Source organism: Akebia trifoliata, chromosome 10 (genome assembly GCF_017979445.1).
Source record: "Akebia trifoliata isolate Shusen 1 chromosome 10, ASM1797944v1, whole genome shotgun sequence".
Classification (NCBI taxonomy): Eukaryota; Viridiplantae; Streptophyta; class Magnoliopsida; order Ranunculales; family Lardizabalaceae; genus Akebia; species Akebia trifoliata.
The window spans coordinates 1,402,964-1,425,081 of record NC_141384.1 but is presented as its reverse complement, the minus strand read 5'-3'; the positions used below and the strand labels follow the sequence as shown (position 1 = coordinate 1,425,081).

Sequence of the window (22,118 nt, the reverse complement as noted above, 5' to 3'; positions counted from 1 at the left end):
GTGTTAATAACAACTCCTTGTTTGTTAAAAATTTTTATTTGTTATTTTAAAAAAAAAATGTTGATTTTTTATTGTTATTTGTTTAATATTTGAATTATGATTTGAAAATTGATTAAAGTTTTTTTTTTCTTTAAATTCGGTTTAAACCTTTTAAAATTGGTTCTTGATTAAGGTTTTTTAAATTCATTAAAGTGTTTAGATCAATTAAGGTTTTTTAACTTGTTAAGATTTTTAAATTGGTTAAGGTTTTTAAGTTTTACATTATTTGAAAATTTTTTGAGCTTTTCAATCAGGAGCGGATCTAGAATTTTCTTGCAGTGGGGGCAAACTATGGTTAGCTGTATAGTTGAAGAACTTGAAAATGAATGGTTTTAAGGAGAAATTCAGAGGTTTTTGATTAGAAGTTGAAGTAAAGGATATTTAGGTCATTTTCAATTAGTATATGAGAAAGCCCGATCAAGAGACAATGTCATCAACAAAAAAATTGAAAAGAGGGGGAGGGGGTAAAAATCAGAGGGAGGTGAGGGTGTGTGGGGGCAACTGGGAAGAGAGGTGAGGGACACTATGTGAAAAAGGCCCATATTTGACGGTCTTAGCCCGTCAAATTTCTCAAAATTTGACGGACCCTCCCGTCAAATATGCCTGTCAAATATTCTCTTGTAGAATTTTTTTTTTGACGGCCCTGGACTATCAAATTATTGGAGAATGGACTTCAAAAAAAACAAAAAAAAATCCATAGAGTATGACCGTCAAATTTGGAGGTTTAACAAACAATAGCACGGTCCTCTAATTCACCAATCACAATGAACAAAATAATAAATAAAAAAATCAGAAAAAGAAAAAACAAAAGAAAAATCATAAAACAAACTCCAAATTAAATTAAATAACCCAAAATTAATATACATGTAAACCTCTTTGTTAAGATCGAAAATTTTGTCGAAGCTACAAATAACTGACAATAATTAAACTAAATAAGACCAAATGATATTGAAATTACTGGATCCGCAACATCTTTGGTGGAGGTCGGTGTTGTTATCGTTGTAAATTGGGGAATGAACCCTTGTGCTTCACGTGCCGCTTTTTCCTTAGCCTTTTTCGTCCTTTCCAGCACATCCTCCTGCATGCAGCATTTCATTAATCATTTTCCCTATATTGCATCCATCGATAAGTAAAAACCATTCAAAGGGGAATCTGAAGACTAGACTGTACAAGAACAAAGCCTTCAATGCCAAATTAGTAGACTAACATTCAAACATATACCTTAAATAGGAGTGTCCCTATGATTTATTTGACTCACTATTAACTCAAATTCTAACATAAAAGCACAAAACATAAAAATAAAAATACAACAAACAAAGATATATTTATACAAAATATCGAAAACCTCCCTGATCCATTGTGGAAGAAAGGATCAAAGTCTCTGGGAATCCAAGAAAGAAAAATCATGAATCTACCAAGTTAGTGGGACATAAGAAGGTATTGTAAAGGATAAACTTTGCAATCTTAATAATGAGGCAAGGCATGACGATTTGATTCTAGAAGACAAACTAAGATACCTGAAACTGTTACATACAAAGTGTTAGAAGTCAGAGTTTATACCCATATTCATCAAAACATCCACCCCGGCCTTCAGTTCCGAAATCCTCCCTGAACACAATCTACAAGAAACACAATAAGTGTTAAAGCGAGTTGTTTTGAAGTGATTAGTAGTATTCAAGCAAAACAAGAATACTCTCATAATACTGTGTCAAATTTGAAGAGAAACGTCACAGATTTTCTTTTCTATTGTGTGAGCTGGAGTTGGCCCAAGAGCGCAATGTTACAACACTATCGATTATGACAACTAAGATAACAACCTATATATTAGAAAAGGGGCAAAGAATTTCTTAGGTGATCTTGGGAGGAATAGAAAAATCAAATTACCCTTTATTAATGATAATACTTCCACCGATCTAGATTACGTTGAGTGGAGACAACCAAGAGATCATTGAGAGAGAGAGAGTAAATTATAAAAACCAACACAAGAGAGTTTCAAAGAAATCCTCACCTGGACGTTATCGATGTTATCGCGATTCCAAAGGGGCAACTTATGAAATTTGATATTTTGAAGTGCTGATGTTTCACTAGTATTAAACCCAATTTCAAATACATACAATATGCAATGTTGCGTTCCAATATTATGTATGTACAGAACAATATATAGCTCTCTAACCATACCTCCTTAAATTGGAGCATGAATATAAAGACAAATACTTTTCCAACACATAATGACTTAATCCAGTCTGCCCTTAAGAAGTGAAAATTGAATTTCACTTTAATGTGCTCAGATTCTCTGAACACAGGAGTGGTATAAAATTATAAACATGATTTTATTCAGGTTGGAGACTTTACCTGTAATGAGTTCAGAATCCAGTATTTGGTAGAACAAGTAGCACTGTAAGTCTGCACAATCAATCAGAATTAATATTATTAAAAATAAAAACCTGAGATGTTGGTCAGAAACATTAGATCCAAGATTCAATCATCAAATCTTGGACCATTCACCAATGACTCACCTTAACTATCTGCACTACAAGGAAGGCCACCCACACAAACATAAGCAACCCAAACAGAAGAAAACTTGGTGAGCTGTTGTCCGTTACTTTCTTAGTTTCCAACTTGGCTTTGACGAAGGAGTTACCGTCAACGTCAAGATCAAGATGGTAGGTGAGGAAATGGTCGTGGTTTACTCCAATAGTGTAGTCCGCCAAGAGTGTACCATAGACATCTTCTTTTATCTGGTCTGTGTGGGTGTACGGTACGCCCTTTACTTCTAGTATACCTGTTAGTCCTACCTGAAAGAGGGTAATATGGTAATTTAGGACCTGCTTATGACTTGTGAGGGAGACAATAGTGAGACACTCTTTATTGGCACCATAAGTTCCACCGAAAAAAAAGTACAAAAAAAAAAGAGGAATAATTTGTAGCATACCACAACTTTGATTGAACCACTAGGCTTGAACTCCCAATCAATAATATAGTCATAGTTGCCCACAGTTGAAACCATCCTCACTACTAAACTCACATCAGGTCTAACTTCCCTTATCTGCAAAACCAAACAATTCTCATATATCTTCATCCAAGTTAAAAACCACATGGGAAGACCACTTATACCTATAAGAAAACCACTTACCACTTCACCTGGTATTCCAGTTTCCGTGTGCCGCCACATGACATCTCCGGGATACCGTTCAAATATGCAGAAAACGTTGGAAATCTTAACTGGCTGCCCATCCGGCCAGGCATAGTACCCGTCCATAAACACTGTGTTGGCCGGGCAATCAGTTAAAGGTTCCAATGAAAACGCACATAGACCAAAACCATATTCGCCTGAATTGAACAAGGTCTTGTAATACCATTCCTCAGTTGGATCCATGTATGGTACAAACATTTCTGATATGTATCCTTTATATAATACAGGACGGAATTTTTCCTTTTCGAAATCATAAATTGATGCTAGAGATATGATTGAACCTGCTTGAGTGTCAAAGCTTAGGTGGAACTCCCAGTTGGCCCACCTGATCGATCGAAGTAACAAATAGCCATTAAATATGCTCAAACTATAATAAAGTAATCGAATTAATGATGCACAATAATATAGGTTAGTGAATCCCAAGAGATTGGCTCAATGGCAATTTTGGACTGATAAGCAATTAATGCCTGTAAGTTATGAGTTTACTTTAAAATTCAGGCAAGAATCATGGAGTACAGACCATTTCCTCACCTACCATCTGGATCGTTTCGAGGTAAAGTATGGTGCAGTGGCACCAAGGAACACAGTTATAATTACTATCACTGAAAACAAACAGAAGAAAAGTTGAAAGCAGGAACCAAATGGCAGTAGTAAGGTAACTAATCTAAACTTGACCGAGGACCGATCATCTAAATTCTGTCAATGGCAGTAAAACAGCAGGGAGAGAGAGCTTGAGGAAAGCAAACCCACATCCATACTTCGACCCTATTATGATAACAACAATAATAACACCACTACGGAAGTAAAAGGAAGGATACTAGTAATCCTGACTAAATATATCAAAACACCAGATTTAAGCATGCATCATCATCTTTCTTCCAGTTTATGAGTAGTAGAGCAGAGGATCCAAGGTCGGCCTGATTCACTGCAACAAAGGTTGGACAGGAAAATAATTAAGAGTCCAATCAAGTTAAGAGTTGAATGGAAAAATGCACGACTCACCTCAGCATCTTCGCCTCCACCAGCTCTGGCAGAATTGCCAATCTTCTGGGCGTCTTCTGTTTGGGATAATAAGCATTAGATAAATAAGTTGAGCACACAATTGGAAAGGAGACAACATAGTAAGCAACAAGCATAAGCATTCAGAGCAAATGTACCAGATTGCAAGGCAAATCACATAAGTGGACAAGTGAAAGAAACAACTCAAAGAAGAAACTAAAGGGCATTGGCTTAGTACTAGATGATGGCATCACAGACCCACTACTCGGGCATTGGATGGTGTGCTGATTTTTGGGTTCCACAACAGAACAGCAACATATCAATTTGACATAATGTGAAGGTCCAGAGTTGAAGGAAGTGGACTCCTGCAGATGATTGACAGGTGTAAAATGGGGATTTGCTGAAGATGGGAACTGTTGATGGCTTGACATAGTATCTGTATAACGAGGATCAGCAACATGTTGATACTGATCATGATAAATGTGACTGTGCTCTTCGGGTCTGCCAATATGTGTAAATTGTGATTGCGGATGCTGATTTTCCATGGCAACTTTAGCTGATGCCCATGCTCTGGCTCTGGCAGCCCAATCTTCCTCATTGTTATTGGGAATTTTTTCTGTCATTACACAGATTATGAAAACATCACCAACAAGAAATCCTTGTCCCAAATATAGGGTCAGCTACACAGATCACGAAAAACAAACCAAAATGGCAAATATGTGCATCTAAACACAAATCGTCAGGTCTAGACCAGCCCCCTAAACAATGGTTTATGTATTGTTAACCAAAAAGACTTCTATAAAGATTATATTTCATTCGTCAGGAGCCAACAGCTAACTAAAGAGCATTAATTACTGGCACACATGCATCAAGCCATGCAACAGACTAGGCAAAACAAGTTTCAATGGTGAGTTGATATTTGCATTCTCACCCAAACAAATATATGAGCAGGTTTTATGATGAGCTGACATCAGCATTGGTTTCCTTTTTATTGAAAGATGTGACCTCACACTTATTTTAAAAAATTCTGTAACTTTTTTTTCAGGTGGGGGAGTTAGGTCCTGGGGTAAGTCCCCAAGGAAGAAAGTCAAATAAGTATAACTGGAATTGTGCCTCCAAGAAATCTTTGGGCCGAAAATAATGACAAGAAATCTTGGTGATATATAATTCATAAACATAACATTCATATTTTCATGTGTAGAAGAACCATAACTGTTGGTACACAATAGTTGTGCATCTACTACAAAGATAGGAACTTGGAAACTCATTTAAGAATGATGAAAATCAAGGATAGATAATATCTACAAGTAAACAAGGCATGGAGAGGGTTAAACAGATAACATATTATTTAAAGATGAGCAACACATGGTAAGCACTAAGTTGCAGAGCACAACGAACCTGGATGTTCCCAACCTAGGTGATGAGCCCAATTTGAATTTCCCAATGTCTACAAGCATTTATAAATAAAATAGATTAGTTGACCAGCAAACAAGTAACGAAAATAACTATTTCCATATCACATTGTAAGGCAATGGAAACTGTCACTGAATGATGTTTGATCTAAATAATGCTGAAGTTCAGAATGTCAAATTGTTTTCTAATTTACAATAATAAACAAAAAAATCATAACTTTATTGATGATAAACCATTAAGGCTGAGAAGGAATGTAGCCATTAAGGCTATTACCACTCAAGTTGAGAAAAACCAAACTCGTGAGGTTTTGATAGAGGTGTAACCTTCATTGTAATTCAATTTTCAGATTTATAAACAGAAATTAGAACTTTTGCTTGATTCTCTTCTCAATCCTAGTTTTCAAAAGAAAACTTTTGGATTTATCTCTCATTTTCTCACTGATTTGAGATCATATTATTATCATTGGGAACTGAGGTACATTTTTCGTACTTCCTTTCATCCTCAAACTGATGGCCAAACAGAAGTGGCCAACCGGAGCCTTGGAAATTTGTTGAGATGTCTAATTGGTGAAAATCCTAAGGACTGGGATAGAGTTCTTCATTTTGCTGAGTTTGCTTGCAACTCTTCTCTCAATCGAACTATCAATACTTCTCCTTTCTTAGTGATTTTTGGCTCTAACACTTCTAGTGTTACGGATTTGGCTCATTTGCCAATTTCGAAGAAGATATACAACAAGGCAGAGTTTATGACTACATCTATGAAGATTGTTCATGCTCAAGTGAGGGCCAAAATTGAGGATTCTATAACTCCAGATACAAGGCAGCTGCTGATGTGCATAAACATGAACTTATTTTCAACGAAGGAGATCTTGTATGGGTGATAGTATTTTGTTTGAGTTTGTTAGTTGTTAGTCTATAAATAAAGGTGCAACCTTCATTGTAATGGGTGCTCCCTATTGTAGGTTAATAATGCAACATTGTTAAAAGAAATCAAGGAGATAAACCAGCAGCTAATCCCTCCACGATTCTTGTTTTAAATTTAACCCCCTCCAGTTTCATTGACCAACAATGCATCATCTACAAAGAAAGCATAAGGGACCTCCCCATAAATGTAAGTAGTTAATTGACTCATAAGTAGTGCAAAATGGTATGAAATTGGGACTGAACTCTAATGCAAACCTACAGTAACCAGAAAGACCCCTGTCTTGTCACCAACTATTCCAACATTACTTACAAATTATATCATATATGTCCTTAATAACACTATATACTCATCACCAACTATTCCAACATTAGTTACTATGTCATGAATATAAAATGAGACTGCATTCTGATGGACTGAGACTTGATAATTATGTTGCCTATGTATGGCAAATATATGCAGGTACATCATGGGTGTAGAACACAACTTTGAAGTGTTAGGAAAACTATCTTGGCCATAACTGAAGTCTAAATAGCAGTCTAGGAACCAACATATTTGATTAGAGAGTTTTTGCAGCTTGAGATGGATAGTGTACAAGTGCTGGGTACTAACAGCAACTAGCTTAGGACTGACATGATCTGACTTTGTTTAGAAGAACAGATAAGAGATTTCAAACAAGTTTGGATCATCAATTTGGCATCCAAAAGTGGAAATCAAACAAGGCCTAAAATTACATAATAGCCAATTCAAATTTTCGAAAAATAATATAACTTAAGATTCAGATATACCTAAATTAAACAGATTTCATTTGAACACCGATATATAAAAACCATAACAACAAAAAGTGAAATCGATCGAACAGAAATGCGAACAAGAATGGAAACTCACCGGCTGGCAACATAAATCACAGCCATTGTAGCGAACATAGTGAGCATGAGAAACTTGGGATCGGATAACCAAACTATTTAATCGGTTATTCGATCCCCGACTCTGCATATCGTTTGTCTTTTGTAGTCGATCTTCAGATGCCCCTCATTCACGCCTTGATCGATCAAAAATGTTTCGATTTTTAGAACTAGATCCACTGATATCTAGGGTTGGAAAGAAGTTCTAGAAACAAATCTGATAACTAGTGTTCGAAAGAAGTTCTCGATCGAGATCGATCGATCAAATAGAATGGGAGATGAGATCGATTGAGGGAGACAGATCGAAACAAAGATCGAGAGAGAGAGAGAGATGGAGACGTCGATTGATCAAGAGAGCGACTGTGAGAAAGAGATGGGGAGGTCGATCGGAAGAGAGAGAGAGATAAAGAGCGATGTCGATCGAGAGAGAGAGAGATACAGAGAGGTCGATCGAGAGAGAGATTGTGAGAGAGACGCAGAGAGAAAGAGACAGTGAGAGAGAGACACAGAGAATGAGAGAGAGATGAGATCGGGTGATTGAGAGTGAGATCGAGATTTGGAAACGTGGTCCGCAGGCCGCGGAATTTGGGTATCAAAATTTGACGGGCCAAGCCCAACAAATTTTTTGGTTAAAATAGGAGATTTTCACGTAGTGGGAGTGGGGACAAATGGGACATGTAATTAGTTGAAAATATAGGGGTGTCTCAAAGTTCTATGGGGCAATTGCCCCCCACTAGCTCCTGTTTTCAATGGGTTTTTATTTGAATTGTCATTTAATGTATTCAGAGGATTTTCCTAAGCGTAAGGGTCTCTAATTGTGTTTCAGGTGCTATCGGTATTTTTGTCACTTTGTTAAATTATTAGAATTTTCGCAAAAATCTTCGTTCGGTTCTTGAATGATGATTTCTATGCCTCAAAATTGAGTACTCCTAGAGTTGCATGGTTTCTAAACATATGTTGAGTGTCGATGATATATTTTTTTTTCATTTTGTTGGGTTTTGTGAATTGTGAACCTAAGCATGCATAATTTATGTCTCGAGAATGTCATCAAAGCCATCAGAGGAGTCATTGAGATGAGGTATGAGGATTTAGAAAGAAAAGGCCTATCACAAACTTTTGATTTCTCAACTGTCTTTTGCTCATCATTAGGAATCGATAGAAACCCAGATGACAAGTTGCTAAATCAGATGGGTGCAAAATGGAGTGTCTACAACTGACGGGGTGCAAAATAGTCCCCCATCACTGGTTTGGCAATCTCAGATATGCTAAAGGGAACAAACCAGGTTTCCATTAAGTTAATTAATTGTTCTTCTGATTTTAAGTGTTTGGAGCTAAGGATGCAAATCATCAATTTGTCTGCAATCATTGATAAACTCTGTAAAAAGATGCAAGAATGATTTGTTGGGTTTCCTCTAACAAGCAATCCACAACATTGCTCCCTACAAATCAAATGGTATTGAGAAGGTATTAGAACTTCCCATTGCAAAAACCAAAAGCAACAATACTGACAGCTATTCGTGGTCACATTCCATCATAAATGGTATTGGTTTTTGAAACTTTTCTTGGCTAAACCTTACCCATTATTTATTAAAAAAAGGTTGAAATTGTAGGGAATGAATTTCCTTTGCTGATTTAATTCCTTATCATGTGTTGCTATACAAACTAAAGAACTTGTTCTAATTAAAATTATGTTCAAACATTTCAGTTCTTTATTGTCACTGCAAGAAAAATGGTCTTTTATAGCTTTTTATTTATTGTCACTATAAGGTCTATATTTTTCTTATTATCTTTGATATTCTTTTTGCGCGCTATGGATTCCTTGCCTTTGATGCAGAATGTGCACAACTTAGTATTCTTTTAACTTTCTTGTTGCAATCTCAGATTTACCTTGTACGAAAAAGGGAGCTGTAAAATTACTAATTTGAAACTATAAGTTTGTTGAACTTCTGTACTGGATTCCTCACACTGATAAACTCTATGAGTTTCAAATTTCATGCTGCAACATCAACAAGATGGTTAGGACTTCTTTCTTCACGAAAGCATCAACATACATCATTTGAACATGGTATGTCAAATACAAAATCCCTGGTCCTATCAAACTGAATGCCAATTGCAATGTTCTCTTCTAAGCATGGTTATGAAGCCATATCTCATAATCAAATGTAAAAAATAGTGCATTCAACAATTACAAGTTGGAGCACAAACACACAGGAAACAAGAAAATTGATTTTTCAACGTGGCCACAACACATCTCAAGAATAGGCTTGGAGTAAATACTAACTTGTGGTGAACATACATTAAGAAATGCATGACATGGTGAATAAACCAACTTGCTGAATTTTTGATCTGTCGTATATAAAACATAAAACAATCAAGAAAATCTGCTTGTAGATTTGTATAGGCGACCATGCAGTCCTCAAGCTCATCAAAAGAAGTGGAGTAATTAGCGCCGCCCTTCAGAAGTTTGGTTCATGAACATAGTTTCTTAGTCTTTTCTTTGTTATTCTTGTGGTGGAACTTATTGGCTATGCATGGCACTTCCCATTATTACTAATTATAATTTAGGTTTTTCTTTATATCTGTGTGGTGATGTATCTTTTATTGGCAGCTATGGCTTGTATAATTATATTGAATATACATCTCTTGTTGTGAGCACGGACTAATAGGCGTGTTTTAGCAACTGGTGAAAGGCTACGAGTTGAGGATTGCAATAGCGTATATGTACTTTGTAATTGTTCCACTATTAATCAACGCAAAGTTATGGTATGTGCAGCTATGTTGTTTTTTACTTTTAATTATGTACTTATGAAATGTCGTAGTTGTTGGATTTTTGTGAACTTGTTTTGTGTACCATTCACTTTTTTTTTAGTTTGCTTGTTATCTCCATTGTGTAACACACAAGATTCAAGGATTTTCCAGCAAGATGATTCTTTGCCTCCTCTTGTGAAGAGATACTTAGAAGGATATAGGCTGTCTTTATCTTATCTCAGAATTGTTCATTAACAAGGGGAGTCCCCTTTGTACACCACTTTTTTTTTTCCTTTCTTAATATATTCCTTTGCTTCCTTGGTGTCATAGGTCCTTCCTTGTTCTGTTTTGGCCTCTTTCCAAAATTGAAACACCAAGCCTGTTGTCACTTCATAGCATCACACAAATTACATTTCTAGCTGCAAGGAATTCAGTTTATTTATGTAATCAGACTTATGTTAGGTTTGCTGTTGGGTCTATGAAATTCATTATGCTACCATATAATGGACTTATTTTCACAGTACATGATGGCCAATAAACATTTTTATAAAGAACGATTTCATGTTTTTCATCTTTAAACTATTTAGACGAGTTATGGTGGGTAGTTTAGTTATTTTCTTGTATATAAGCAACCTTAGATGTTTCCTCTTCTTATACACTGTCTATGAGATCATTTTCAACTGATTACACTCCGATTTGTTGCTAATGAGGTAACACATGCTTCTATTTCATTGAAGTATGAAGTCCTAGGTGAAATTAAGGTTGCAACTAAGTTGTTAGAGGATGTCAATGACATGGACGTACATTTTCTTTTTTATGCTCTCCTTGTTTTTTAGACTATAGTCTTGCACACTTTTATCCTTCATATGAGTGGTGAAAATGAAAATGTGTGAGATGTCATTTGAATGATTGTGAGATATGTGGTGAAAATTGAGTTTAGGGGAGCATCAATTAAATAATACCCATTCTCAGCTTCACTTCCATTGCATCTTACATCAAGACTTGCTTTTCTCTTAGAGACCCAAAATTCTATTTTTCTTCCATTTCATCTCACATCAAGACTTGTTCTTCTCAGAGACCCAAAATTCTTTTTTTAGTGAGTTATTGGGTTTTAGTTCATTTGAATCTTGTTTTAGTTTCTTCACTTACAGTGATTTGATATTGGGAATTTAAGATAATGGATCACCTAAAACAAATTTTGGTTAAGTAGACCATCTAGGACTGGGATAAGTGTTCAATTCTTGGTTCTTGATCAATCTTTATAACCTCATATTTATGACTAGAATTTCTTTTAAAGAATTCTGATCAATGTTTTGTAGGATGCTACTTGTTCAATGTTAAGGGTCTTTAGATTCCAATTTTAGGAGTTTTCTTGTGCAAAGAAGACAAAAGACAAGAAAAAATGTTATAATCTCCAAAATTTTCATCCCCTATTCTGTTTGGGAATCGAAAGTTTATTTTATACCAATTTGTGGTGTTTGTGTGTTGGAGACATGTCATCTTTAATTTCTTTTTTATTTTATTTCCCCACTTGAATTCATAGGAAATAGTATTACAACTGGATGAACATCTTAAATTTATCTTTGGGATTGAACACGTTTTCATGTATCGGGTTTGTTTTTTTGTATATGTTATTGATTTTCTATATCTCCCTTTTATCTTAATTGTAAGTATGAATGACTGCCGTAAATGGGGTTATTTTTTTTACTCCAACTTCATAAATGTCTCATTTCTGCTTTCTTGGTCTTATCTTATCACTATCTTTGATTATTATGGATAGTCTGGCCTGTATTTTGTACTAAAATGTGTGTTAATTAACAATATAAGGTTGACACTGATGAGGTAAATTCTCTGGATCAACTAATGACATGGAAAACCGCTGTAGTAGGTATTCCCTATGGTGGAGGAAAGGATGGTATTGGGTGCGCACCAAGAGATTTGAGTAGACGTGAGTTGAAGTCCCTCACTTGTGTTTTCACTCAGAAGATACATGATCTCATTGGAATTTACACCGATATTCCTGCCCCTGACATGGGAACTAATTCTCAGGTTGATATCACCCTACCCTACTCATCCATTATTTATTCTCCCATTTTTTTTCTTGATAATAATATACATTTTCCTATCCACGACTCGGACAGACAATGGCATGGATGTTTGACGAGAACTCAAAATTTCATGGCTTCTCGCCAGCCATTGTTACAAGAAAGCCAACCGTAAGAGTTCCAACTCTACACAACTTTTAGTCTCAAAAGTAAACATCTTAGGATTCCAAAGTTGTTAATAATTCAATGCTAAGGCATGGGTTGGTTGAATTTTCTCTATGTTCTTATTGACTTTGTTCATTTGGTTTAAATATAGGACATCTCTCCTAATAAAAATTTCAAACGTGTAGATTCTTTGTTTCATTTTCTTTTGTCAGTCAACCATACATTCATGATGTACTTAATATACTTACATCTTTAGAAGTATTATGTGGTTAGTACCGAACATAAGTATTATTAAGGTGATAGTATTTACGGGTGTAAAACAGGCAGGCTTGAAAGTACAATATTCAACTGGGTTTGAATTGAAGTTCCAAGCTAGAATAAATTAATTAAGATTACAAAAAATAAATATCAAACTCTTTATTACAGAATTGAGATTACAAATTGAGAACAATTACAAATTGAGTTTGGAGCAGGTTGTTGAATAATTTGACGCAAGCACTGTAGAGCTCGGGCGTTGATCTGTCACAAGCCAGTATCTCAATGCAAGTTGATATCGGGAAGCGAGCACTTAATAAGCTGACTACTATGACATGCGGTTCTAAAGTACACAACTAACAGTATCTTGGGTCTTTTGTTTTTTGCTGAAGTTCTTAGGCCTAATTTTCTACAACAAAGGGGAGATCTACAAGCCATAGCTGTAAATGGGAATAAAAATTGATTTACCAGAGTAATAATGTGGTAAGTGCCATATTACTTAGCATACCATGCATTTGTTCACAGGATGCAAACCAAATTTGTAACCCTATGTAAGGACTATGTTATTGTTATGTTAAGTTTATTAACAAAGAATTATACGGTATGCATGAGAGTACCATGGGATTTTGCTTCAAATTTTGGACTTGTGTCCCCCCATGCCCCAACAACATGACTTGTACACTGGGCACAAGCCATGATTCATTTGCCCGGATCTTACAAAAGTCACCTCAGGAAACCAAGTTCTTTTGGAAGTTGGTTGTTACTTGTAACAACTAATAAAAAATAAAACCTTATGTGGGCTATTAACTAAGAATGAAGTTCCCCTTTATTTTTCCTTCATGCCCCCCAGGATCATGAATACCCTTTTTAGTAATCGAGTCATGGCACATTCTAGGGTTGCGAGTAGTAGTGAAGACTCAGATCCAGCTCCAAAGAGGTTCAAGATACAGTAGAAGTTCACCCAATTCTTTCCATCAAGCCACAACGAGGACCCCATGATCAAGCTCTGAAGAAGCTTTCCTTGTCCTGCATTTCTTTCTTTCTCGATCTTCCATCTCTTGCTTTTTCTTCTCTACATTTTGATGGGTTTGCTTATATGTCATACCCTGGTGGACAAACCATCTGGTTTATAGATAGGTTTGTACATGCTTTGCTTTCTAGTTTGTTGGGACATGTACACAGTGTATATTTATATGTCTTTTATCTCCAAAGTAAAATTTTTAAATGGCTGATTAAAAGTATTTTTAAAAAAATTATAAATCCAGAAAAAAATGACTGTCAAAAACAGTCGTTTTTCCTGACTGTCTAAAACCGTCGTTTTTTTTTTTTTTTTTCTAGACATTTTTGGTCAATCGCAAATTAAACATGACTCCTTTTAAAACGATTACCATGGATAGTCGTTTATTGCGCATTATGACGTAGTGAGTAGTGATGCAACCTTTTATCATAATGGCATTTTATGATATTCGGCCATTATATCCATATAAACTAGTTTATATTAATTGGTTTATCATGTCTGATCCATATGAATTGTGTTTTTTTATTGCTTCTTTAGTTGAAAAAATTACTTAGCCAACTACTTTCACTTTTGTTTGGATGCTTTCATTTTTGTATTTCCAGATGAAATAGACATGATTTTTTAGGCTATGAAAAAAGAAAAAAAGATAGTTAAATTCACACTTACTAAAGCATTGCAATAATTCTCATGCTTGTCGTTGAATGGCTGTGTGATGACATTATCGTGGATAATGAGAAACAATTGGGTCCATTGCTAGCAAATGATGATGTCTCTGGAAGGCTGACATATATTCCTTAATGCATCTTGAAGGGTATGCCTCTAAAGTACACATGCAGACACATTAGCAAGTCCAGGAGCCTAACAAACTTGCTTCTAATCAATCTTCATGCTTGACCAACCTATGTAGTAGAAACTGTGAGCCGAGTCACTAACTTGTGCCTGCTTTGAATTAGTAATTGAATATAGGATTAAATGGACAAATCCTAACAAAAGAAGAAATCTTAAAAGGTCAAGGAGGCCCTTGTGGGCTAAACATCAAAAGCACAAATTTAAGAAGTTGATTCCCCCCTCCTTTAAATATAAAGTGTTCTACACTCCACATCAATTTCTTATGGTCTCTTGGTATATGGTCCTTTTGTTTTTGGTCCTATATTTCTTATCAATTATTACTTGTTCATACTCTGGTATTCAATGGAGTATATTTGTTAGACATGTAGTTAATGTTTGTTTCTTTAGAAGTGCATCTTGCAAGAATGTTCATTTTTTTTGACATTATGGCATGCAGAACATCACCATGCCCACGATTACACTCATGGTCCTAGCGTTACTTTTGACAGCATAGTTTGTAAAGGGAACCTCGATCTTGAGAAGGTTAGTGGTTCTTGCATACCGTTTATTTAAATTTGGATTCCTTCAATTACGTTTAAGAATTCTATTGAAACTTCCGCTAACAAACCTTTATACCTTTTTTTTTTGTGTGTGTGAAGGGGGGGTCATTACGACTATGAATGAGATCAAAGCACATTTGCTTTATCTTCTCCTTTTCTTACTGCCCTTTGGAGGAATCTGGGTCTAGAAGCCAAGGAGCGGCTGGAGTTGCAAAAACCGATTCTATATTACTTAGCCAAAAAAAAAAACTGATTCTATATTACTTCTGACCATTGTTGGGGAATAGTGATAATATATATCGTATGAAAAGTCTCCTATCAGTTGACAGTAGGAATGAGACATTCGTCTTCTAGGTTGGTCCCCTTACTTTCCAAAACATTATCTTCTTCTACGACTGTATTCTGAGTATTCTTCTCTTATGGCTAGTCAAATCGATTATGTTCTACTTTGCAATTAAGTACCATTTTGTGCCATGCATCAAGTATTCTTTTAGAGTTTTATTTGGGGTATAAATGCCACCTTTCAAGGGTGTTTGGGGTTAGTTTCTTGAGGACAGGCTTCCTAATGCAATGGAATGTTCTCAACTTGACTGTTTTATGCAACTCTTCACCAGTCTCCTTCCTTTGTATTGGGCTATTATGAACCATCTAAGATGGCATCATTTTAAGAAATAAAAAATAAAATAATGGAGAGCATTCTTGGATAATATTGTGAAAGTGGACGACTTAAAGTACGGGAAGAAAGATTGTAGTTTGTTACTGTGTCGCTTGTGCAAAACAAGTGGTGAGATAGTAGACCATTTGCTTATCCATTTTAGTTTTACTAAAGAAGTATAGAGTACCCTTTTTGGGGTCTGTAGGATATGTTCGATAATGCTTAAGGTTCGTGATTGTAGTTTGTTACTGTGTCTTTTACCAACCAAAAAATGACAATTTAGTTTCATGTTTTTTCTTTTTGTAATAGGGTTAAATTTTATGGTATTAGCTTGATTGATATCTGATTTCCATCGTTCAATTTAGTTCATGGATATTGTTCATTATGTTGATTTTGTTTCATTCCTTGTTTTTTTATTGATGGAGCAGGGAGTTCACGACATTTTCCAAGGCTCCCCGGATCGATTATGGGGCCCAGATGATCCAAGGATAAACAAGATCGTGTTCATTGGGAAGAAAGGGTTCAAATTTTATTTACTTTGATTATAGTTGTATCACCTTGCCTGTCCCAAGGGGGTTACTAAACTAAAATATATAGGTAATGAAATGTCTGCGAATTATCTATACATGGAAGGGTGTACTTCGATTTACTCTAATTAATTAAAAATTTCCACTTAATTTTGTCTCTCCCTCTCCCCATTAATTTGCCAATTATCTTGTTCCAATTTCTTTTTTGTGTGCTTATCGTGGGTATCCCCACCTTTCCACGGTCAAATGCACCGCTCCCTCAGAAAGAGTCAAGGGTCAATTGGACCCTAGAGGAAGGCCTTAAGGAATTCATTGCTTCATTGGGTTTTAACACATGACCTACCCTTCCCAAGGTGGATTTTATCTAAATTTTGTTCCTTCAATTTAGATAAAATGCTCTGAATACAATCAAGCTCTTGTGTCCCTTCATCATGTTCAGCATAGGTGGGCTTACAAAGTAGATAATGTTCAAGTGCTTCTTTGCTTTGTTATTGTTCACACATTGATATATATATATATATATATATATATATATATAAAAGGTAAAGCGTAGGGTAAAGTGTAGGGTGTTGAACATTTCCCATATATATATATATATATATGGCAACGGATCAAGGGACATATGAAAAAGCATATGTAAAAACAATGTAACATTAATAAATATTCAAAATATGGGTTAGAAGTTTGGGATTGAGCTGATTTTTTGTGAGGATGATCTCTATGATGCACAATGTGAAAAAAGCTCATATTTGATGATCTTGGGCGGTCAAATTGGTATTGGATTGTCAAAATTTTATTTTCGACGGTCCAAAACTGTCAAATTAATGAAAGATGAGAGAAATTTGACAGCTCTAAACCGTCAAATCTGGGAACATCAAGAATTTTGACGGTCCTAGACCGTCAAAATTCATTTTTTAAAATTCGTAAGCTTTGACCCGTCAATTTTTTCTGTAGAATTTTCCAATTTTCACGTAGTGATGGGAAGATCATCCAAAAAAAAAAAAAAAACCAATCCAATCTGAAACTTCTAACCCCATTAAAAGTGATTTAGAATGTGGACCATCGATTTTTTGTCAATTTTTGCCAATAATTTGTATATCACTTTTTATGGATTTAGAAGTTTCAGATTGAACTGATTTTTTGTGAGGATGATCTTCTCATCATAGTAACCATCCTCACAAAAAATCAGCTCAATCCAAAATCTCTAACCTATATTTTGAAAAACCATTGTTTTTACATATGGCCCATGAACTGCCCCCTATATATATTACAAAATATCATCATTTTCACTAATACAATTCACGTGAACTAAGGATTCATGTTCAGACATGGCAAAGTTTTTACGCTAATCAATAGTCTCGACTGATAATGTATTAGGGATTGTAATAATTGAAATGATTTATCATAAAATCACCTTCATCAAATAAAATAGAGGTACATAATTGAGAATAGAAATGTAACATAGGATTTGTCCAATATCCGATTAAATAGACTGACTTGAGAGAATATTTTTCTACTTTCTTGGTGAATATCTGATTTAAATCCGATATCTCCAATTTTTTTCAAAGAAGTGAACTCTACAAAAAGGAAAATGCATAACCACATCCAAAGTGGTAATATTATTTTCAATATAAATTGTTCACACATATCACATAGAAAATCCCCTAAATAGAAATCTAGATACATCTAAAGATCCTTTGGTGCTGAAAGGAATCTACAAATGCATTTATATAACCAAACACCATTTCTTGCCATCTAGAATTGAAGTAGAGAAGTGCAACATATCCCCATAACCCAATAAAATACGACACTGCAAAACTTATGTAGAAACTCGTAAGATTGCTTGTGTCATTTTCGCCTGCATTTGAAGGTCTTGGAATTAGTGACAGTGTTCCGGTAGCGGTGCAACTTTTTTGTAATGGAGGTCCACAAAGAAGGGAGTTGCCTTCATAGCATGTTTCATCGAAAGTCGCAAATTGATTCTTCATATCCGGTGTCTTACCAGATAAGTTGTTACGAGCTACCGTGAAGACCGCCAAAAATGTTAGTCTTGTCAACTGTGGAGGAATTGTCCCACTCAATCTGTTGGAAGAAAGATCTAGGCTCTCTACCTGCTCAAGGTTGGAAAACGTTTTTGGAATTGGCCCAGTCAAATAATTGTTTGATAGGTTTAACGCATGAATCCCACTTAGATCACCGAGTTCTGATGGGATATGACCTGTAAGTTTGTTCCATGATAGGTCCAAACCAGACATGTAGTAAAGAATGTTACCCTTGTAAGACTCAGACCTTCTTTTTGTCATAAACTGCACATCTTCTAGTTCTTTGACGCTTATGGGTGCAGATTCAATCCATAAAAGGTCATCGATAATAAAATCATCATCTATACCCCATACTTTGCCAAATGATAAATTTTTCAAGCAAGAAGGTATTGAACCAGACAGATTGTTGTGAGAAAGATCCATAAGATTTAAGTGGAGTAGTTGACACAATTGATTTGGAATGGGACCTTGAAGTCGATTTCTTTTCAAGAGAAGAACTCTCATTTTTGAAAAAGCATTGATCCAATTTGGAATGCTGGCAGAAAAATTGTTATCACTCATATCTAATGTCACAAGGGAGGAACTTCGAGATAAAGCTTTTGGTATTGCTCCACTAAAATCATTCTTTTGCAAATGTAGGTACTGCAGATTTGTTAAGTTGAGGCAAGAAGGCATGGTCCCATAAAGATTGTTTTGAGAAAGATCAAGAAATTCAAGTATGTCAAGTTTGCAAAAAGTGTTTGGTATAAGACTTTCAAAATAATTTTTCGACACAACGAGATATTCCAACTCCGAAAGGTTTCCAATCCATTTAGGTAGCTCACCTGATAAATTATTTTTGGACAAGTCCAATGAATACAGGAATCTCATGTTACCAAGAGACCGAGGAATGCTACCGTTCAAATAATTTTTAGATATGTTAAGGTTACTTAAATTTGGAAGCATTGAACCGATTTTCGAGGGAAGTTCTCCATGGATTTGGTTGTTGGAGATGTCGAAAGTAGACATGTGAGTATTTTTGGTGTGAGATGGCAGATGAAAGGGACCATTGAAGGAGTTATTCCTGAGACTTAAGAATTGTAATCTTGTGTTATTCTCTAATATCCATGTTGGGAGCTTTCCCTTCAAATTGTTATTGGACAGATCAACGTGTCTCAAGTCGTGTTGCATGGACAAAAAACTAGGAGTAACATTTGAGTGTTTCAAGATACCATTCTGTAAGACGAGAACTTTTAATTGAAATCTCGGAATCCAAGGTGGATATTCAGTTTCTAACACAAATTGACTATTTTGACTACTAAAATCGAAGACCTCAAGCTTAGAGTTGTTAGCAAATGTGCTCATTTTCAATAGGCCCTCAAATCGATTATAAGAAAGGGAAATGTACTCAAGTGATGTGAGACCATGAAACAAGGATAAAGGGATGTTTCCTTCCAATTGATTCTGAGAGAGATCCAATAGACAAAGAGATGTCAATTTGTCAAGGCATGCTGGAAGATTTCGTTTGAATCCATTTCTACTGAGATCTAACTCTTGAAGGTTCTTCAATTTGCACAAACCTAGAAAAGTGAAACAAGTGAGATGCACGTGATGCTTAGCTTATAAAATTGCTTTTAAAGTGATGAAAAATATATTAAAATGAGTAACTTTAAAGTATATTTTTCTTTCCTTTCACATTACTGCTAATAACAAATAAAAGAAGAAGAATGTTAGAGGGACTTAAGAGAATTTCAGATTAAAGTAAATATCAATTTTCTATAGGCAAGCGAGAAATCAAACGAATAAAGATCTATTTTAGACAAAAAATATTTAGTAATGGAACTTGATAAATGGGAAGGAGAGGTGGCAAAACAATTTAAATTGTTTACCTAGAATTGGTAGGTAGCCATTGAGTGCATTGTTTTCCAAAGATAAGGCCTTGAGAGAAGTCAGAGTCCCAATGGATGCAGGAATACTCCCATTGAAGTAGTTATGACTTAGATCCAACACCTCCAATTTTTTCAAAGAAGTGAACTCTATAAAAGGAAAGATTAAATAAAAATATAAACTAAAATTAAAACTAATAGTAGATTTTCCTTGAGATTTAGGACTAAACATGCTTACCTTTAATTGGAATTGGTCCTTCTAACTCATTACCATTGAGATACAAAGCCTTAAGAGATGAAAGTTCACCCAAAGATGAAGGAATACTCCCATTGAATCTATTACCACTTAGATCCAACACCTCCAATTTTATCAAAGAAGTGAACTCTACAAAAGGAAAGATTAAATAAAAATATGAACTAAAACTAAAAGCAGATTTTCTTTGAGATTCAGGACTAAACATGCTTACCTTCAATTAGAATTGGTCCTTCTAAGTAATTATCACTGAGATTGAGGGTCTTAAGAGATAAAAGTTCACCCAAAGATGTTAGACTCTTAAACGGGTTCCCACTCAAGTCCAAGTGTTGTAATTTGTTGAGTCTGGATAATTTATTGAAACCTGTGAGTACAAAAACAGGAGAGAGAGAGAAGATATGAATCAGTCCCTTGTGTGTGTGTGTGTGTGTGTGAGAGAGAGAGAGAGAGAGAGAGAGGCCTACCTTCATTTTCAACCCAACCAATTATCCAATTATTAGATAAATCAAGTGTCCTGAGTTGCTCAAAGGGAAGAAACAAGGAGGCATTCAGATACCACCAATCTCTGAACACATAATCCCTGTCCTTGGTAATATTAAGAGAGAGTTTGATGACTCGCCTACTGGTGTTGATGTTGTTACATAAAACTCCCTTCCACAGACAACAATTAGTCTCCTCTTTAGGGTCCCAGGAAGCAACATTATTTCTGTGATTGAAGGCAGATTTGATATGTAATAGAGCAATTCTCTCTTGTTCTAAGCATCCCAAACACCCTAATCCTTCAAACTTAACCAATAATATTACCCACAAACACAACATCAGATAAGAAGGCCTCATACTACTCTCCATGATATAATAAACAATACTTAGATTGATTTTAAACTGAAAATCTAACTAAACCCAACATCCCTTTTATAATATTTTTTTTTTCCAACAATTATATGACAAAAGTAAAATAATAATAAAGTCTTCCAAAAGACTATTAGGCAGGAAATAAAAGCCCATATGAGGACATGTAGGTGTAGGGTGCCGTACATGTAAGATACAAAAGCCTACTACCCCTACTTCAATTCAATTATCAATTTAAGTCAAAAAGTGTGTCAACTTGCCGTGATAGAAAATTTGGACATGAGAAGAAAAATGCTAAGACTAAATGGCCGCCTTGTTCTAAACATCCCAAGCACTCAAAACCTTCAAATTGAACCAATATTACCCATAAACACCATCAGAGATAAGGGCCTAATCCAACTAAATATAATAAATTTAAACTGAAAATCTAACTAAACCCAACATCCATTTTATGTTGCTTTTTTCCTTACTTACACAGTGCTGATGTGATAGTGGACAGAGAACCCGTGATCTAATTTTATTTGCTTTAATATCAAGGAAAAAAAAATTATGGTTATTCAATAAAAGTGAGTCAACTTGCCGTAATAGATAAATTAAAATTTATTACCGACATTCTCACACTAGAAGAACTAGATCAACCTATACTTGTGAGTTTGTGAGGAAATCTAACAATGTTGTTTAGTAAAAAAATCTTTGAATTTTCTCTCCAAAAGTTAGTTCACGTTCCACTCCATACTTATCTCTAGAGCACAACTCTATACAGATCTGGTCTCATATTCTAACCCCGTTCAAGTGTAAGCAAATGTCTCACTCCAACCAAACTATCTATCAGATATTT

General features: G+C 35.3%; 4 protein-coding genes across 30 annotated transcripts in view; 1 reads left to right on the top strand and 3 right to left on the bottom strand.

Annotated features, from left to right (window-relative positions):
* Window positions 1-874: 874 nt before the first annotated feature.
* On the bottom strand, window positions 875-4,632 carry LOC147392632 (primary amine oxidase 2-like). Of its 6 annotated transcripts, none has more exons than XM_086455582.1 (10): window positions 4,490-4,632; window positions 4,235-4,290; window positions 4,051-4,157; window positions 3,768-3,828; window positions 3,173-3,557; window positions 2,972-3,085; window positions 2,556-2,834; window positions 2,392-2,442; window positions 1,600-1,658; window positions 875-1,117 (listed from the first exon to the last, which is right to left on the bottom strand). In XM_086455582.1, exons 3-10 carry the CDS (start codon window positions 4,091-4,093, stop codon window positions 1,033-1,035), a joined length of 1,077 nt encoding a protein of 358 aa, XP_086311708.1. In that variant the 5' UTR covers window positions 4,094-4,157; window positions 4,235-4,290; window positions 4,490-4,632; the 3' UTR covers window positions 875-1,032. The 6 variants fall into 6 exon arrangements, with proteins under 6 accessions (XP_086311708.1, XP_086311712.1, XP_086311711.1 ...); XM_086455586.1 differs by having other exon boundaries at window positions 4,235-4,287; window positions 4,490-4,631; XM_086455585.1 differs by having other exon boundaries at window positions 4,235-4,287; window positions 4,470-4,611.
* Window positions 4,297-8,030, bottom strand: LOC147392631 (uncharacterized). Its single transcript, XM_086455596.1, has 3 exons — window positions 7,454-8,030; window positions 5,630-5,678; window positions 4,297-4,847 (listed from the first exon to the last, which is right to left on the bottom strand). The coding sequence occupies exons 1-3, from the start codon at window positions 7,559-7,561 to the stop codon at window positions 4,375-4,377; spliced, it is 630 nt and encodes a 209-aa protein (XP_086311722.1). The 5' UTR covers window positions 7,562-8,030; the 3' UTR covers window positions 4,297-4,374.
* Window positions 8,031-8,136: 106 nt separating this feature from the next.
* LOC147392629 (glutamate dehydrogenase-like) overlaps window positions 8,137-22,118 on the top strand; it is a 48,575-nt gene continuing 34,593 nt past the window's right edge. Inside the window, exons 1-8 of one of the 22 annotated variants that reach the window (XR_015182011.1) lie at window positions 8,142-9,535; window positions 10,124-10,233; window positions 12,046-12,267; window positions 12,360-12,434; window positions 12,855-13,166; window positions 14,987-15,072; window positions 15,189-15,443; window positions 16,173-16,428. Coding sequence is in view for 2 of the 22 variants with exons in the window: in XM_086455598.1 (XP_086311724.1) it covers window positions 9,448-9,535; window positions 10,124-10,233; window positions 12,046-12,267; window positions 12,360-12,434; window positions 14,987-15,043 (552 nt within the window). In the remaining 20 variants the exon portion in view is untranslated. Of the gene's footprint in view, window positions 10,234-12,045; window positions 12,268-12,359; window positions 12,435-12,854; window positions 13,167-14,986; window positions 15,073-15,188; window positions 16,092-16,172; window positions 16,429-22,118 lie in introns of those variants that run through there. The other 21 variants (XR_015182008.1, XR_015182006.1, XR_015182010.1 and 18 more) reach the window with 21 other exon arrangements.
* Window positions 17,762-21,346, bottom strand: LOC147392630 (uncharacterized). The gene is made up of 5 exons (XM_086455575.1): window positions 20,896-21,346; window positions 20,646-20,795; window positions 20,417-20,563; window positions 20,182-20,328; window positions 17,762-19,872 (listed from the first exon to the last, which is right to left on the bottom strand). Exons 1-5 carry the CDS (start codon window positions 21,278-21,280, stop codon window positions 17,948-17,950), a joined length of 2,754 nt encoding a protein of 917 aa, XP_086311701.1. The 5' UTR covers window positions 21,281-21,346; the 3' UTR covers window positions 17,762-17,947.